Genomic DNA, 19,569 nt, shown 5'->3' on the forward strand with positions numbered 1-19,569 from the left:
TCATCGCATTGATAATAGTCTACTATTCAAATACAATGCTGCATAAAAAACACAGATGCTGGAATTCTTAGGAAGGGAAAATATAAGTCTATGATAATGAATTTAAGTCTTATTACCTGACAAAAAATATGCAAAAAAAATGTCCGGTATGTTATGTTTGTAATATTGATCATCATTTTATTTTAACCCGGTTTTTGCTATTTAAAGTGGGGTTAGATTATTTTAAACTTTTTGTACCCCGGAAATAATAGTGGCACAATAAAAAAAAACTCATTTTCATAAGAAAGCAGATACACACACGCACGCGCTATCAGGAAACTAACATTCATTCGTAAAAACAAAGGCACAACTTAATGTTCACTTAATTGTCATTTAGTTTTAAATGTTGTCAGAAATAAAGAAAGTGTAATGATTATTGTGCTACTATTGTTTTTTGAATTTGAGTTAAATATTATAGTTTGTTTTTTTTTTTTTTTTTTAATTATTTTTATGACCACATAAATATTTTAAAGAATTGTACTGTTTATTATGCGGATGCAAAATATATTCAGTGACATTTCAGCCAGGCGATATAAGAAGGTGCTTTTGACAGTGTGGCAGTCTTTTTCTTTCAATTTTCAATATAGATTTTTCAATTTTGAATAATTTTCAGTCAGATGGGTGAATTAAAACGGGTTTTCTTATTTACGTTTAATACTAACTAAAACAAAATATTTTAAGTAATAAAAAAGGCAGTTTACTCAATTGTTTAATTTGGTCATTCAATAGGGACGCATAAATTATGATAAATCATTCAAGAGAAATAGTTATAATATGCCGCTTTATAGGAAGACAAAGATATTTATAGAAATAGCAATATTCAATAAGGAACTTCAGTGAATTAAAAAAAAAAAAAAAACATTTGTTAATAGACTATTGAACTAAGCCAAAAATATTTTTTTCTATTTTTATATATCGTATTATTAGCGCTACGATTTTTTTAAGTTTTGTATTTCTGAAATAACTTCGCGTGTGACGTCAGAAGTTCTCTTCCGCTTATTCTCGATCAGCTCTGCCCAGTGGTCCATTCACGGCAAGCAAACCGGAAATATTTAACAACTCTCTTATCATAGGTGTATTCATAAGTACCAGCGACGTCATTCAAAGTAGTTAGTTTTTGGGGGTAAATGGGGGGCTAGATTACTTACCGTCTATGCTCTTTGTAGCCGTATGACGTGCTGTAATCTAGCTCTCATCTGTTATAAGTAAAATAGATCATAATTGGAAACGATGAACAAGAATCTCAATCGTCCATGCGTTCTGTAGCTGCATAACGTGCTGGGATATTTATTTATTACACAGCTGATTTTCACCAACACGGCGCTACATAAATTATACAACTATAACTATTTGACTTGACCCATCATTATCGCTCAGGTACGATTTGATGAATATTTGACGAACCCAGTGTTTCATGGTTATGGTTCCGCGGTAGCGTCAAGGGCTCCGGTTCAGGTGTCCAAAGTTCGTACTCCTCGCTATCGCAAAGTGATTCCAATTTTCTTAAACGGTTGTTTACAAATGGTTGAGTATGCCCCAAGTTTATCTAATTTGAGTTAGTTTAATTTTTTTTATTTGAAAAAGTACCCGTTTTATTTTGTTTAAATTGGTACATAAAACTGTTTTTCTGTATTTTTATTTAATGCTTAGATAGCTGTCACACGGTGGAGTCGCCAGAACCGTTTCTAGATTCGTTCGTGTTACCATTGTAGGTAGGTATTATATTTTTAAGAATTAAAAAAATCATTGTTTATTCTGAATTAAAGGTCTTATCATGCAAACGTATATTATTTCTGAATACGGTTGTTTGGGTACGTGAATAATGGAAGGTTTTATTATTTGGTCCATTCAGAGTTCGGTCAGTTTTATTATTGTGATGGTAATCCGTCTCGGGGTCAGCAGATGAGTACATATAATATGATAATATCGTTAGCGTCATCCCGCGAGGTCGATATAGGTCCTAAATAGTTTAACGTTTTTATCGCAGTGCGTGGCTCGCGAGCGGGTAGGTGCTAATAGCGTTAGCATCGTGTAATTACAATAGCAGTAGTGACTTGTAAATTTACTACTCGTGAGATTTTTCTATTTGATTTTAAAAATTATTTTAATCAAAACATATAGAAACTGTTATAATAACCCATGGTAATATAATACCACACCTACAAAATACATGTAAATAGAAAAAATGGACAGTCAAGTTTTCATCACTTTACTGAAAAATTCAAATAAAAAAGAAATATAACCCCTAACCTTTTATTTAAAGTATCTAAAATCATGAAAATTTAATTAGTGTATTACATACAGGCTTTGAAATTTATACACAAGTGAAAAAACTTATTTATAACTAATCAAAATCGACCTGGGGGCTTAACCTTAAAATCAATGTACCCCTCTGTAAAACTAGACTAGGACAGATCCATGCACTCTTCTTTGCTCCCATACTCTAAAACATATTTTTCTGATTATACATTTTTTTTAAATTTATTTATTTATTGAAATCTACAGTCATATATACAATAATACGGATAATAATACAGCTGAACTAAGCACACCTTTGAAAAAATATAAATAAGTGGGTCATGGAAAGAGATGTTCTTGATTACTTTAGCTGAATTGCTGGCAAAATATGTTACTTTTAGGTTTTTGTAATCAAATATTTATATTGTGTATTTTTTGTATGTGTTTGCAAATATGTGTGTACGTTGTGTATGGATATATGTGTGTACATTGTACATGTATGTATCAGTATGCATGCGTAATTTTGATCATAAAATCTTGCTGTCACGTAAAACTGATTAAATCAGTATACCCACGCACAGGCTATGCTTATGTGGGATTTTTTCGTTCTATTATAATTCAGATGCACTATAAACCTTTATAATTATAAGAAAAACAAGACTGAGAAATTGTAACAACATATTTTGTAATATTTCCAAACAGTTTTTTTCAAAAATAAATTAAAAGTTAAAAGAGAAGCAAAATAATTTTTTTTTTACGATAAGAACACTTACAAACACAGTATAAAGAACAGAAAAAAAGGAAAATTAATAAAATAAAATAACGTAATAATTTAGTAGGTAAGATCTAGTTAGAATTGAGAGTTAGAAGTATGACATTGTATTTATGTAAACAGTTTACACGGCAGTTTCATACGTAGGTAGGTATGTGAAAATATTTGTTTGACGTTTAAAATGCTAAATCCTTTCTTAATTGTTATAGTTCACAGTACTTTTCAGATACCTTCAGAGCGATTTCTATTGATTCACCACCCTCTTCTTAAAGATTTTTTGGAAATATACGTGATTATTTTTTTCGTGGACGTTCAAAAACCGCATACCGTTCTCTCGATTTGACTGATCGAGCTTTTTTGGTCAAGTGATTCACAATATTTTTTTATCGCTATAATTTTGTGTAGCATATAATATTTTTTATAATACTTTTACTATGATAAAATACAATAATTTAGGAACCCAGTATCAAAGTCGGCTAGTCGCTAGTTTTTCAAAATAGGTTTTTTGATTGGTTTTTGGATAGGAAAAACGATTTTCTTGGCAAAAAATGGGCATTTGGAGTAGAAATTTAGGTGTTAAATATGCACCTAACATCAAAACTCACAATTTTTGCATCAAAAGCAAAGCTTTTTTTCCATTATGGGCGCTTAAGTGTCATGGCGGCCGTTATTTCATCTTCTTTTGATGTAGCGTCTTTGTCATTTTTAGAGTTTAGGAGAGTGTTACTATGTAGTAAAAGTATAAATTAAAAATGTATTTATAGAAATGCTAATGTTTATAGGCACTGAACATAAACTGCCCTTTATCATTATTTTATGAATACCATAGTAAACATCCTTTTTAAAAACGGACTCTTGCAGCTCTACAGGTTTCAAAAATGGACAAAGACGCTTTTAAAAAGTGTTTTTTTTACTTAAATAATACATATCTTAGTTATTTAAAGTGCACAAAAATCTCTACCCATTTATTTTATGAGTAAAATATATTTAATATTGTTTTCTTCTATATTCGAAACAGAAAATCATCACTGATGAAAAAGGATTTTGTCCTACTTTCATAGTAAGGTACTCGATTGTACGATTATTTTTAAATATTAAAATAAGTACCTACTTACCTATTTTTAGCACTGCTAATGCTATTGTAAATTAGTGATGAATTCACAATGGTGCTAATCACCAATTGTAGGTACCGAGTCACGGTTCGATGCTCGGGAAAACATATTACCGTCGGAGATCAAAGCAGTAGTTGGTGTTCTGGTGTCAGCCGCTGCCGGCTAAAGCGAATCTTTCCCGCCGCCTTGTAAAGTGCATTGACAGTTGACAGTTGACAGATAGCAACATTCGGTGTCTCTACACCGACAGTTTCAGTGAAAAAAAACCAAGAATCACAAAAATTTGGGTAAAAATAGATGCCGCCTTCGTTTTGATTTTTTTGTTTATCGGGATCGGAAGGCCTACTGAGGCGCATCGAAATGATTCGTCGTGATTTAGTTATGCATTTTGTGGTTTTTGCCGCCGGATTTCTTTCAGTGACATCAACGCACGGATGGAAGGAATACTCAGATGGTAAGAAAACCTATATTATAACTTTTCTTATTTGTTTATATATTCATTTTAAATGTATTTTTCGTTTCCATAAATATATTTTCCTTATTAGAAATCACAAAAGCACTTACATTCACACGGTTTATCTTTTTGGATAGCCAGTTTTACGTTACTCTAATAAATAAAATTCCTTAAAATATCTTAAATTTTAATTTAAAAAATCAAATAGAAAAAAAAAATCCTTATGTTAATTAGATAAAATTGAAATCACTTATAAGCATAAGTAAAGTAAATAACTTCATAATATTAATAGAATTTAATTAAGCTTGACCATTAAACAAAATATGTATTAAAAACTTTTTTCACTCATTTGTACATGTTGTGTTCACAATGTTCACACACATATGGTTAACAAATTACAACAGGGATGGAGAAAACCTTAAATAAGGGAATATGTAAGCCTAGGCATTTACAGGGTTTATGACCTATCTTTGGCTGGTTTAAAAGGTGTAATATTCACAGTTTTTTTACACAGTGTGTAAAGTGGCCACTTAAACCAGCCATCGACAAGTAATAAGCCCTGTAAATGTCTAGACATCCATATTCCCTTATATAAGGTATTCTCCATCCCTGTTGTACCTTGTTAATCTTAAGGACTCCCGAGGGGTTTTTTGTCTACAAACATTTGGACAAACTCAAATATTTATATTACATATAATTGATGAACAATATCTAAACATAGCAATTTGTGATCATAATGATTTTCTAATAATTTTCTAATACTAATGTCATATGTATGGTTTGTGAACCATTATAAATAAAATGAATATCTGATTATGTATGCATGAACCCGTAAAACATATTTCTAAATACACTTTTGATATTTAAAAAAAAAATGCTACATTGGTATAGTAAATTCCTTTCTTTTGATGATTTTCTTTATAACATAAGGTAAAATAAAATACGTTCACACGAACAGTGTTGCACATAATGAGAACATAATTTAACGCTTGTATCTTTAAAATATAAAACTCATGGGAACTTCTTGTGATATGTCTTCAATTATAAGAAGCATTATCTTCTACGTGTAGTATAAAGTAACTACCTACACATTTATTTAATAATACTATATTAATAGTAACAAAACGCACATATTACCGTATCCCATGAAATTTAAATTATAAGTTTATGTAGATGTTGTAGATTGCTATAAATTTTTGACTAGAACCACTGTTGAGCTTCTATTAAACAAGTTCTCTTAAATTATGTTTTTATGACACGCGCCCAACTATCAATAGAAGGAGAGATCGTAATGATTTACTGATGGCCAGAGATAGGGTTTACACAAAAATGTATAAATTACTATAGTAAATAGGTAAACAAAAGTTAGAAAGAACATTCAGTACATGATACCAATCAGACACCATGCTAATACGATTGTATTTGTTATTTTATTGATCTTAAATAATAGCATAATTATCAAAATAATCCAGTTCTTGATTTCAATTTACCAGTCAGAACTGGGTTCCTACCAAGAAATGGGTCTCTAGAAGCTACAAATAGTTATGGTAGGTACATAATCCAAAATAGCCATCGGTAAATATTCTAAACATAAGTATTTGTCGAAATTAAAGGTTTTTGATGTTTTTGTCCGCTCATACCCTACCAGGGTCTCTATTTCAATGAAAAGTTAAGAGTTTTCTTTAATTTTCTACAAGGCAAAATACAGTTTTCTGTTTTGAAAATTTTATCATTCATATGAAAATGTTTTTAAAACACGTTTAATTACAGGTCACCGACGAAGGTGTTTCTAATTTTCATACAAATATACAGATTCACGTATAAAAAAAAAAATATATATTACTTTATAGACAATTGAAGATAACTCTGTTGACTTCCCATTGTAATACAAGTGATATTTGTGTTGTTTACTGATAGATACTTGAAAAATTAATTTTGTTAAATGATTTTTTATGCAATGATTTTCTTTGACTTTCGACGTGAATTAAACCAACAACAGTGTGCCGATCAACTCGCTGCTACTTTTGGTGATGAAGCACCATCTCGAGCCACCGCGTTTCGCTGGTTTTTTTTATTCAATCGTGAATTTCATGAAGGTCGTCCAAAATCGGCTGTTGTCGACTTATCATCTCGACATCATATGATCGAATCCAACCAATAAATGGCCCCGAAAATCTAGTCCGGTTTCCTTACTTAATTCGAATTTATAAAAGTTCTCATTTACATTTTAAATAGGTTTCTACGATAAAAAGTGGCCACTTCAAAGCGATTATAAACTCTCACAAATCCCAATTTAAGCTAAAAATGCTCGCTTGAACTTGATTTTTATATGACGTTCGACAACTACCAATACGGTATGCTTAACAATCGTCTATATTTATCTTGTCGGCATTCCCTTTCCGCACCTAATGATGCATAGGGCACTGCATTTGTACACCAATAGCAGTGTATCTTGATAATTTTGTTAAATAAAGGATTAGGTTAGATGAAAGATGACCAGTCTAACGCTTTAGGTACCAGTCCAGGGACTATGAAATATTCTAGTGTAAAAACACCTTTTAAATAAAAATTTCATGTCAACCATGTCGGAAATCGAACCCGAGACCTCTTGCATGGTACGCAAACGCGCTGACCACTACCCATCTATTTATCTACCGAGCTATTACAAAGCCGGCTCCTTTAATCTCTCGATACGTACACTCAGGATGATAATAAAACAGATTTAAAAAATACTAAAAATAAATTTATGTTTTATAGAGGAATCATTTTTTCGCCTAGATACTCTTATATGTTAATAGGGCAGAATCTAGCCACATTATCTAGGCGTTTATTTTCAAAACTGACACTTATGAAAGAATTTAATTCGACTTCAAAATTTACTTATTTCTTTAATAGGCTTTTAAAAAAAAAGTTTCAACCTCAGGACGAATAAAATTTTTAATAAATCGTAATTAAAGGAAAAATTGCTTGGGAAACTTATAGACACAAGTTGAATTTCTTTTTAAAAAATAAATCAATATTTGAAAAACTAAACTCTGATTTAAAAATAAAGTATTATAACCTGGAAGATGTTTTTAATCTCAGAGTCAGTTTGCTACTGATAATATGCATGATTGAACTATAAAATTAATTTTGGAGGTGTGAGGAGATCTGGGTTCATGCGGTCAAATGCCAACATTACTATGATTCGAATCGAATATCTGATTTTTATTTATTTGAATTCTTATGACGTCCAAAGATTTGATACATGGTAGGCATTGACAGACTGCAGATTGAATACAAATAATATAATACCGTTTGATGGGTCAGGTAGTGCAATGGTTATGTACCCAGTATCCGGTTAGAGCATTACGGGTTCAATACCCGCGGGTGAAATGTTTTTTTTTATTTGTGCAAGAAAGCCGTTGGCGATTCGTCCTGTTTTTTACGACGCATACACTCGTAAATGCATTTTACAACCATTGTTGATGCACCTTACATCAATCATATATTATGTTTCAGAAAGCATAAATATCCGTTCGGATTTCATTTAAGTCGTATTTTAGTACGAATTTGAAATAATTAATTTTATAAAACCAGGTTAAATTAGTTATTTAGAGTATTTAAAGCAATCAACTTTTGATAATAAACTTAGAAGGGAAATATTCTGCAAGTTATTATTTTTTATTAAAATTAGACATTGAAACCAGAATGCCATATAGACTTAATAGAGAGTAAATTTTATATTATTTAATGTAGATTAAAATAATTTTACCTTCTCTCACAAAGTAACTGATCAAAGCTTATAAAACTCCAGTGGCTTCGTTCTTATCAGCGCATACACTTTCAAACTCTCTCACTTTATACTATTCTTTACAACCCTTGCGTTCCAAAATATCTCGCTGAAAATTAATTTACCTTTCTGATCATGGTCTTTCACTTCTCTCTTCTCGGGAGATTCTCAGGAGAGAACACTTTCCATCCCTCAACATAGCACATCCCTTTTCAGCAATTATTTTTCCGTTCAAAGTGCTAGGCTTTGGAATGAGCTACCTCTTCATATAAATTATTCACTAATAAATTACTTCGTAATCAATTATCTGTTATGACTTATCACTCTTACGAAGTATTATTCAAAATCAGTGTCCGAACAGATGAAGAATACAATTATGTGTGTGAAATAGAACCAGAATGCTGGACAAGTGTTTTCGGCTCACTAGCTACCCGCCAGTAGAAATCCTTTTTTTTCAATCGAGTGGAGATAAGACCGCTTCGTAGTTTAGTGGTTAGCGCCATTCGCCTACTATTCGCCTCGAGGTACCGGGTTTGATTCTTGGGAAAGTCGACTAAAAATATTTGATTTTCAACTGCAATATTTATTTTTTCCTGAATTGGCACATAAGACGTAATACTGATCACCTTACCTAATATGGTGCAAGGTTTTCAATCATTAAATTTTAAACGTCTTGTGGGTTTAGATCGCATTGGAAGAAATGTAATAAACTGATTTAAATAATTGATCACAGGCATTGTTTGAATTGTAAAAGACCTCACAAGTATCCATGTCTGCCAGCTGCTTGTAACAATAATTATCGAAGAAACACTTAAACCAGTTGAAGAGATATGGGTCCACAAAGCAACCGTGGTATTAATAATCTGGTTTTAATAAAATTGGCATACATACATGGAACCAGAATCGTGCAAACTGGGTCTGTAACGGAGATTCAGATATATCTAGACTTAGATAAATGATATAAACATTTTAACCAACCTTATTTACTAGCCCTTAAAAAGTTAAACCTATTAACTTTTTCATTGAGGACATCGCAGAATTTGCTAAAACTAAGATGTATTTACTAAATAAATAACGTGTTTATTTATTATGCGACAATGTTGGAACCTATTTTTTTCCTACCCACTTACACAAGTCACAAGTTATTTTATCTTGCGCTCTCCTGTCAAACCTCCACTCAAAGCCAGTGACAGTCAAATACTATTGACACAAAACAAAAGACATACAAGATACAATTGATTATTTTTTTGTGATAATAATCTAACCGAATAGCAAAGCCAGCGTTATCCAGACCGCCATCTTCTATAGGTAAGAAAACGATCAAAATATTAGAAATTATAATATTATATAGAGTTAGCAAGATAAGTTTTCACCATTGAGGTATATAACTAGAGTAAACATGAGCGTTCGAAATATGGTCCCTCAACCTGTGGCCAATTGGCATATGCTTGATAGAACGATAGAACGAACTTTAGTCTGTTGCGATCATTCCCCTGACACCTTTCTCATCGCAATTACTAAAATGCCTATATGTACGCCAAGACACTGCACAAATTGATCTGGAAAAGATAGAAAAAGCGATGGTATAACCTTTCAACGGTTGTCATAACACGAACGATCAAGCAAGCTTAGTTATTTAATGGTGGTAATTAGCTCCTTTTGTTTTTTGTGTCCAACCTTTACGACTGTTTTTTTTATTATTTGTTAATGTAATATTTCTAGAGTTATTTGTTTTATTCTGATTCCGCTTTTAGTTTCATTATTGTTATCTACGGTGAAAAATGTTGAAGACTGAATATAACCTCAAGATAAATATATTCGATAAAACCTTGCGTATAACAAAAGCAAGGTACAAATAATTTGCAACTAATAAAAATAAAATAAAAACTTTTACCTCTTCATCTCTTTTAATGTTAAAAAAACGTTTTATTAATATGTTACCAGTATTAATTATACGTACAACGTAATAATTGGAAGCTATCTCCTGTCTCTGTCCTGCTCAGTTATATCGGGCGTATAGTAAAACGATAAACAAAGGTGACGCGTATGCGGAAGGGAGCGACAAACCGAATAGAACTTACAGTAGACCGATGTAGTTTACATCTGTTTAGTCGGTACGTTTTACAATACTACTTGTTTTGCTTGTCAAAGTCGACGTGATATGACGTGATGATACTTGCTCCCTCCGCTGGTCATTTCCTTTCCTTTGGGGACGACTTTTTAGCTCGGATGTGTATGGAGTGTCATCTCTCTATATATTGTATCTCATTGGTTTTCACAACCTTTCTTCCATTTTAACATTTACATTTCGTTATCCAAGTGACTTGCTCTTCAAAGAATTCAGAGTACTGAATATTATTCAACAGTATATATTGAGAACGGTAGTGGTTACACACATAAATAGAAACATTTACCCAAGCGTCAACCACAACCATAATACAAGATACTCTAATAGGGATCTGATACTAAGTGAAGGGGTCAACACTGTTCTGGCATCGAGACAACACTATTACGTAGGCAAAAAGGTTCATAACCTTTTGCCAGAATCGTGAAAAGACGGGAGTGTTGTCAAGTTACGGAAGGTGTTGACCTCTTTCATGACATTGGTCGTAGGGAGTCAGAAATGTTGATGCATGCCACGGGTTGGAGATTCTTACTGAATGTCGAAAATAAAATATAAAAATAAGGAATAATTAAAAATAAAATATATTTATAGATGGCAACCATGAAGTTTCGCATAAATAAATTGTCTATATTTTTATGAATGTATGTATGTGTATGCGCATGGGTGTATGTATGTGTGTGTATATATGTGTATGTGTGTATGTGTATGTATCAAAATGTGTAAACGAATAAGCTTGGAACTGGATGTGTACCCTTGTTAGCTGGGCAAAGTGAATGTAAAATTGTATTTTGATAAAGAGTGTAAATAAATAAATTAATAAATAAATTTCATGGCCCTCATATTTCATTAACCATATTTAAAGCGCTGATTTCATAAACAAAAAAACTTACCTAAATCTGAAATTACAGAGCATATTAACTTTTTAGTATAAACAGTAAATTTGTTAATCCAGTGGTATTACGCTTTGTACACACAAAACCATTTAAAGACGTTTCATTTGTTCATCTCACTACAGGCCTTCCCACGTTTTTAAAGACTAAGTAATAAATTGTGTAGGTTTGTATTTATACTTTCGGGTAATTGAATTTATTATTCTTAATTCATTAGTACGGTACGATTATCTTTTTGAAATTCAAATTCGAAGGAACAGTTAAGTTCGCTGGAATTAAAGGTCATTGTATCCTTTGGTAACTGTAATTCTAAAAGCTTTAGAGCGAAGGTGAATGTGTGACATGTAAATATAGGATAAGACGAATGAACAAAGCATAAAATATACATGAATAATCTCTCTCTGGATTCACCTACACTAAAGGAAGATGCGAGATGTTTATTTAAATGTACCGCTTCCTTATTTAGGCAGACTACATCCAGCATGACTAATCTTTGTTGCTGTTTACAGTACGTTGTACAACAAAAGACTTCGTCTCGTGTTATTATCGTTTCTCATACAATTGACAGGTGACTTAACACCAATTAAGTACTTGATTATTTATTAATTTATTTGAATAACTTTGATCTACGTAAGCGTATCGTTTTAAAGCGATATCAAATCTCTAAATTTGTTGCAACAGAGGGAAAACATTTTTCAGATGGGAATATGGAAGTCGAGGCATTAACAGGGCTTTTGACCTGTCTTTGGCTTGTTTAAGTTGCTACTTTACATACTGGGTAACATTCAGCATTCTGCCTATGTTTAAACATCCTCATTTCCTTAACTCTTCCTTCTTTTGACTTTTGTGAACTGAGAGAGCTAAAACCTTTATCATGTGGGTAAGATTTATTCGACTTAACCAATTCACCTACTAGGCAACCCTAAAAACAATTTTCCAATTTTTATACTTCTTCTTTTAGCAGTTGGTTGATTCAAAAATGTTTTGAGTATGTCCAAATGTTTGCAGACAGGCTGGATTTCCTCCCTAGGGAGTTATTCAGATCTAAATTTGTTCCAACAGAAGAAAAACATTTTTGAGATGGGAATATTGAAGTCTAGGCATTTACAGAGCATATGACCTGTCGTTGGCTGTTTGAAGTGGCCACTTTACCCACTTTCGAATCAACTTACTGGTAAAAGAAGAAGTATAAAAATATTATTTTTATATACTTGATCATTTGAATATATGTTTATTTTTATTTTTATATTTTTTATTTTATTTTGTTCATTAACGCCCAAAAGGCATTTACAATCATTGTATCAAATGAATAAGATAAAAACAAAAATAATAATTTGTTAGTTTTACGTTATTACATGCAACGATATCCATATTTTATTTTCTTAAGGCTGTAGTCTCGTAAAACGCACGCAAAATGAGAAAATCATACGATTTTGCCATTTTAAAGCGAATGTTTTTCTTAATTGCGCATTCAAAACATAAAAAAAACCTAAATTAGATAAAAACAATATTTTTAATAGGTATATTTATTTAAAAAATACTTAAAAGTTAAGGAGTTATTTATTAGGAGAATATTATTTTTACGTATATTTAAGGGGAGTATTATTTTTACGAGTACGTCCCGAAACCGGTAGACATAAAAAGTCAGTAAGTGGTTAAATACTAATATTTACTAACAATTAATCAAAATGATAGATCACAAAGTTAATGTTTTTTATATAAATAATACGATACGAGTCTATTTAACTTTTTATTAAATTCAGCAATCTACCGCTGGACATAATATGTAAACAATATTATAACATTTAAAATACATGAAATGAAACCTACATTAGAGATCTAAAGGTAATATCATCCGATATTGCGGAACCCAGTAATGAAGTTCTGTCAGTATTGGATTGCATAGTGTTACCTTGGTATTAACATTTGTCATCGTTTTCCGAAGTTTCTCACAGGTATACCATACGATAGTCTACTTAACTCGCAACGCAAACTAAAACTAGAACATAGTCCTCTGTTAGCTTAACTAATTTTATAATTAAACAAAAGCTTAAAATAGTTGGTGCGCAGTTGTTGTCTGGGGCGGGCAGTGCATAATATATCACCACCATAAAGTTAAATTAGCCACTCAGCTCAGCGGCTAGGGGATTCCATGATGGCATTCATTCAACTGAATGGCTAGGCCGTTCTTAAGATAGCTCAACGTTCAACGTGTTGGCTGGTTGAAAACTAGTCCTTTGGAAATGGCCGAACCAAAAGCCGGCGGGTTAGGTTAGGATAGGTAAGGTTAAGTTTAATAAAATGTATATAAAAATAGCTATTTATTTAGCATATTCTGTTATATTTATTCAATATTAAATTTAACCCAACCTATCTTTACCTAACCTAACTTCACATAACTAAATAAATTTATAAATAAAACTATTATTATTGTCGTATTTAAATTAAAGAGGCTAAACGATTGGTAAAATAAACCAAAGTAGGGAACAAAATGCCGAACACTTCTAGTGGAACTGAATGCCTGGTGACTACTGCCAACAGGCCGGCTTCTCCTGAAGAGTTTTAAGTGGTTTCCTCTCCACCTGAGCAAATGCTGAGAAGTTTCTGATTGGCCTACTTTAGAATATCCTTCCTGATCCCAACAGTTTAGCTATTTTTTCAAATATAAATCTTGTTCAGTAAAAGCAAGGTATAAAATAAAGTAATTCCCATATAAAAAAAGGCACCAAACGACGTACAACCCTTATGTTAAATGTTCATTCGACAAACAGCCTAGCCATTCAGTTGATTTTCAATAGAAATTTAATATGGTTTATTGTGTATTATTGCACCACAAGAGGACGCCAGAAAACCCAATTGCAGTGATGAATCACAGCACAAAACACCCAGACTTGAGAAAAATCACTGGGAATCGAACCCGGAACTCTCAGTACGTGAAGTAAACTTTTTAGCCATTACAGCACGAGGGCTGTCCGTTGTGATTTTTTATTGAATATTGAATCGTAAACATTTATATTTATACAATTTCGATTCGGGAAAAGAATATGCAGAGTATTTTTTTATTTAAATGCTGTTTGATCAATATGAAAACTTACCTACGTATAGTTATATAATCAAATAACGTTTTTCATAATAACATAGCAAAGGTTTCTTAAAATTCAGCGGACGCCCCTAAAAGTTGCAGTCTATGTACATATTCGTATGTAGATATAGGAGGTAAAGAGCTATTTTCTTACTTTACATAGCTAAAGTTCAGTTGTTTTGGTTGACTTTGCCTAAACAAACTTTTAGAAACGTTGAATGGGTGCCATGAGCCAGCTTTTAATGTATTTTAGCTGCTGGTTGTTTTGTTTTCAAAATTAGATATTGTCTGACAATCCTGACTTAGTTAAAAACAAGAAATTTCTGATTATTTACTTTTTTTGGCACTTAGGTTGAGAAATGCTAGATTCTCAGGGGTGCCCCATTATAATTGTAGTGACCGATACTTGTGAAATTCTTGTCGTTGAGAGAGAATGTGGAAAATGGTTAATGAATTACATTTTACATGTCGTCTAGGGAGCCCAATTTCTCTGGGTATGATTTTGTAAGGTTGATTTTAACGTGTTGTTCGTTAATTAAGTTACAACCAAAAATATTAATATGCATGTGTGAAAGAGGTCGTATGATTTTTTTAAATATCACAAGATAAGTATTAAATCTTGACGTTTATTTCGATTAGTTATTTCCATAGTAACTTGGAATGAAAAAAGAAAGAAATGTAGTAGTCTAAACACTTAGGGCTGATGAACTTTCATTGTTTTAGGGATAATTTTTCACGATGTGTAGCATTTCCGCGTATGTTTGGACAATATTTAACATTCTTCTTTAAACGAAAAAAATAAATATAAATGTTTAACATTTTCAATTCTTTCGTCTGTTAATGCGTTTTTAATAAAAATTGCATCGACGTAGTTATAATTATAAAAATATACCATTTTAAAATTTGCGCTCTAATGATTTATTACAATACTTTAATTTTGGGGCCAAACGGGCAAATAAAAGATCTATGAAATAACTGCGCTTGAAAATGGAAATCGGGGCTTCGAACTTCGGACCTCGGACCTCCGTGAGTCCAGAACATTACAGTTAAATTACGCATATTTAGAAATTAAAGAAGCAATATATATAAAAAAAATAAAAATACAATTCAAACACTTGTAAAAAAAACTGCTAGATAACATAAACGGGACAATACAGTATTTTTTATTACGTAAATTCTACTGATACTCCTACTAATAATAATTCAGTGTCCCTCTTAAAGCACAAGAGCTTGTCTCTTTCTTAGAGAGGAACAACAGTAAAATCTAAAACATGATAATGTGATTGAACGTGTATTGAAACCAAAATGTACCCTAATTGTATCGTATTAAAATAAATAAGTAATTAAGATTTGCAATTGGCTATTTGACTTACGAGGTGCATCGAAAAAATATTCATATTTATATGAGGTTATTACTCTTTAGGCGACGCATTTAAACCAAGTTATTGAAAATCCGGATTATTAATGATTCGTACTAATACTAAAATTGGCATTTAAATGCGAAATTTAAAATCTCGGGTATGACATGGGTGTTATAATTTCTTAAAATATAAATCTTTGGCAAAATTTGGTATCTATTTTAGATAACTGTTTAACCGTTAAGATAAATATTCAAGTGACTTCCAATTATTGATGTCTTGTTCAGTTATGTGTTAAAATGTAGCATTTAGGCCATTACGGTATCAAACATCGATATACAGCTATGTTTATAATTATATTTTGATGTTAAATTTAATTATTTTGTACGCGCTATCAGTAAATTCATCGTTCCATAATTTGTCATGAAACCATTAAGGCATAAAAAGATAATATTATTGCATAAACGAAAATGGCATTCACACGAAACGAAGAATAACGTATACATCTTTAAAACGAAAATATTTTCTTTACTAAAAATACTAATGAAGAAACCGATTTGAAATTAATCCGTCTTGTGGTTAGTTAGTAAGTTTGCCTACAACGCCTGATGTTCCGTGTTTTTGAGCTAATATTTAAGTATCGAATAATTAGTTTCATAATCCATTGACTAGCACATAATCAAAAAGTGGATTTTTGTCACTGGCAATTTCCTTAAGCGAACCAAACTAAACCTACAAACCATTTATATTTAAATAAATATAAGTACCTATTCAATTATAGAAATGAAATATTACACGCATAAGTAGTAACTATAATGAGCTAAGAGTAGAACATAATACATGTATATTTATATGAATGTATACCTAATGTATGAGTAACGACTTACCGCTTAACGCTACAATGTTCACTTGTTGATGTATACAACGGAGTCTCATTAATACCGGGTAAGCTTTTCACTCTATTGCTGAATCCATATTTGTACATTAATGGCTGTAAATTTGGTAAATCTCTTCTCTTCGATCACTACAATGCTCTGTCTGAGTCGGTGAGCCTCGCAAACAAAAGGTTTGAAATTGTAGTTCATTTGACACAGGCGGTTCACATTTTGCCACACAAAAGGACGCACGATTCCCGCGACACGATAACAAATCGTTTTATTGTAGAACAAACATAGTTAGGAAGTTCCCCTGAATGGAAAACCGCCGTAGCATCAAATATTCTGCCGAACAATAAGTGTGGACTGTAACAGAGGTAACCAACAAATTATAAGGCCGAAACAACTGCTATAGTGCAAATATTTTACTACCTACCATATAAATCTTATACTCTTTTTCCGACACGAATTTCCGCGGTGAAGTTTTAATAAGATATTTAATTGATATGTTTTACGTAGATATGTTTTAACTTTCATTTATATGGTCATATCGACATTTAAATGTTTAAAAGCGACATATTTTTGTGATATCATTGACGTTATAACAAAACTATTTTTAATCAGACACAGAGGTAAAGGTACATTTACTATTTTTATAAAAAAATACCCGTAAGAATCTTAGCCGATCGAATTAAGAAAAAAACGCAGTAACGCTTTTCCTGAAGTACATTTTTTCGCGTCTATAAATCAGGTTTGAAATGTCCAAAGCATATAAATATAAAGTATTAAAATATTAAAGTTATTATATGACCTACCCTATCTAACAGCAACTAAAGAACTTTTTGAACAAACTAAACAATTAAATGTAACTGAACTCTTTAAACTAGAATCCTTAAAATTTATTCATAAATTAGCCACTGATGTAATTGTAGACGAAGAATCAAAACTTGAAAAAAACTGTGGTTAACATGAACACAATACGAGAATATCAGAAAAATATCAAATACAACCCTTTAAAACGAGAAAAGGACAATCGAGACTAATAAACCATGGACTGAAATTATCAAAAACTACCAGACAAAACTAAACAAATGACTCAGACAACCTTTACAAAAGATGTTAAAAATATTATTATTACACATTTACAGTCGAATGTGAATTTTAAAAGTTAAAATATTTTGTTAAATGTATGTAACCCGTAAGGGTTTATCAATGAAATTTAAATAAAAATAAAATAAAAAATTAATTCTAAAATAAAAAATATGTTAAGTACTAATATTCAAACACAAAAGGTATGTTGGAAAATATATGAACAGTGAAGTTCTTAAAATGTCATAAAATATGTAGATCACTCAGGTTTAAAAAGTGATACTATCTAAGGTTCGCCGAAATATGTAATATTATTTTTTTATAAAACTATACACAAGCTCCAATTAATTTTAGCAATAGATGTTGAAAATAATGTATAAAGTTGTATGCTCAACTCTTTGCAAAGATTTCATGCTCTAATCATTTGTGATATAACAAACATATTATGCAGATTAATAGAGTTACTAATTGGCAATATTTTAAATGTTGACGTGTGTTCTAGAAATGTGTACCTAGTACCTAGGTACCGTTTTCGGATGAAATTATGATGGAAAAATTCCGATAAGATTTGATTACCTATCGGAATTCACTACTATGTAGAGTGAAGAGTGTCATGTCATATAGATGTAGAGGCAGAGATTTGTCACATGTCATATAAGATTGATGTCACAACAAAATGTCGTATAAGCAACTGGGCTACAGAGCACGGATATATTTTCGATCAAACGACAAATGCAATAATTGCATATCTCTGCGGCAAAAATACAGATTCGTTATTTACATGTTTGTGGTCTGAAAATAGTTTTGTAATACACGAATTTCCAAACAAAGTGCTGTGCGAGTATATTGAATATAGGTAAGTATTGAATTACCTACTAGTTTAGCACATTGCCGTATTTTGCGCAAAACATTGTCATTCTGTCGCATCCTGTAGAATAAACGTAGCGTAACGTTATTGACGCCAAATGTGATTACAGAGCTTTGTAGTTTGTAGCAAAATTGCTCATCCTAATGGGTACATGCACCAAAACAGTTGTTTATTCCACATACACATATTACGAAAATTACATCCAAGTATATCGTGGACAACATAAAATCTATGAAAATTTAATATGATACGGCATTTTCGATGAAGGGATCGACAATAAAGTTTTTCAAATATAGACTTTTTTATTTTTAAATAAATATAATTAATATACATATAACGGCGGGCATATTGCCTTAAGGCAATTTCTAACCTACCTGTGAAATTATTTTTTTTTCACAGTACAAACAATAATTAGTAATAAAAATACTGTGACCTCACTGGGGTTACCCGTTCCGAGTACACTTGATAATATATTTTTTTAATTTATTACATGTGAGAATATACAATGAAGACTAAATATACAGAAAATCAACTAAATGTTCTGACAGTTTAAAACTTAACGCGTTTATGTTTATAATATTTCATTTATGGATACCTATATTATTTGTATTATAAAATGCACAATAAAAAAACAAACAAAAAAACATAAAGTATACCTTTATTCTGTTTTTACTATGTTTTTTCAAAATATGTTTTTTGCTATGCACATATATTTTTTTTACTATGTCTTTAACTATGTATTTTGTTTTTACTACGGATTTTATTGGGTTTTAAATATGTTCTTACTAATGGTGGGAATAATCGAATTAAAATAATCGAAATATTCGATTATTAAAAAGATCAAGACATTTCGAAATGCTTACAATTAATCGAAATCACTCGTACTAATCGGAAA

The 19,569-nt window shown here is 31.3% G+C and overlaps 1 protein-coding gene across 2 annotated transcripts in view; it reads left to right on the plus strand.

Moving 5' to 3' along the window:
- The first annotated feature begins 4,267 nt into the window (after positions 1 to 4,267).
- Positions 4,268 to 19,569, plus strand: part of LOC148275316 (uncharacterized) — a 39,774-nt gene continuing 24,472 nt past the window's right edge. For both annotated transcript variants that reach the window (XM_088235856.1, XM_088235857.1), the window contains exon 1: positions 4,268 to 4,615. In XM_088235856.1, coding sequence (XP_088091982.1) covers positions 4,522 to 4,615 — 94 coding nt within the window. In that variant the 5' untranslated portion in view covers positions 4,268 to 4,521. The remainder of the gene's footprint in view (positions 4,616 to 19,569) is intronic.

The sequence above is a fragment of the Micrasema longulum genome, unplaced genomic scaffold (assembly GCF_059751315.1).
Source record: "Micrasema longulum isolate JH-2025_06_02 unplaced genomic scaffold, ASM5975131v1 h1tg001461l, whole genome shotgun sequence".
Lineage (NCBI taxonomy): Eukaryota > Metazoa > Arthropoda > Insecta > Trichoptera > Brachycentridae > Micrasema > Micrasema longulum.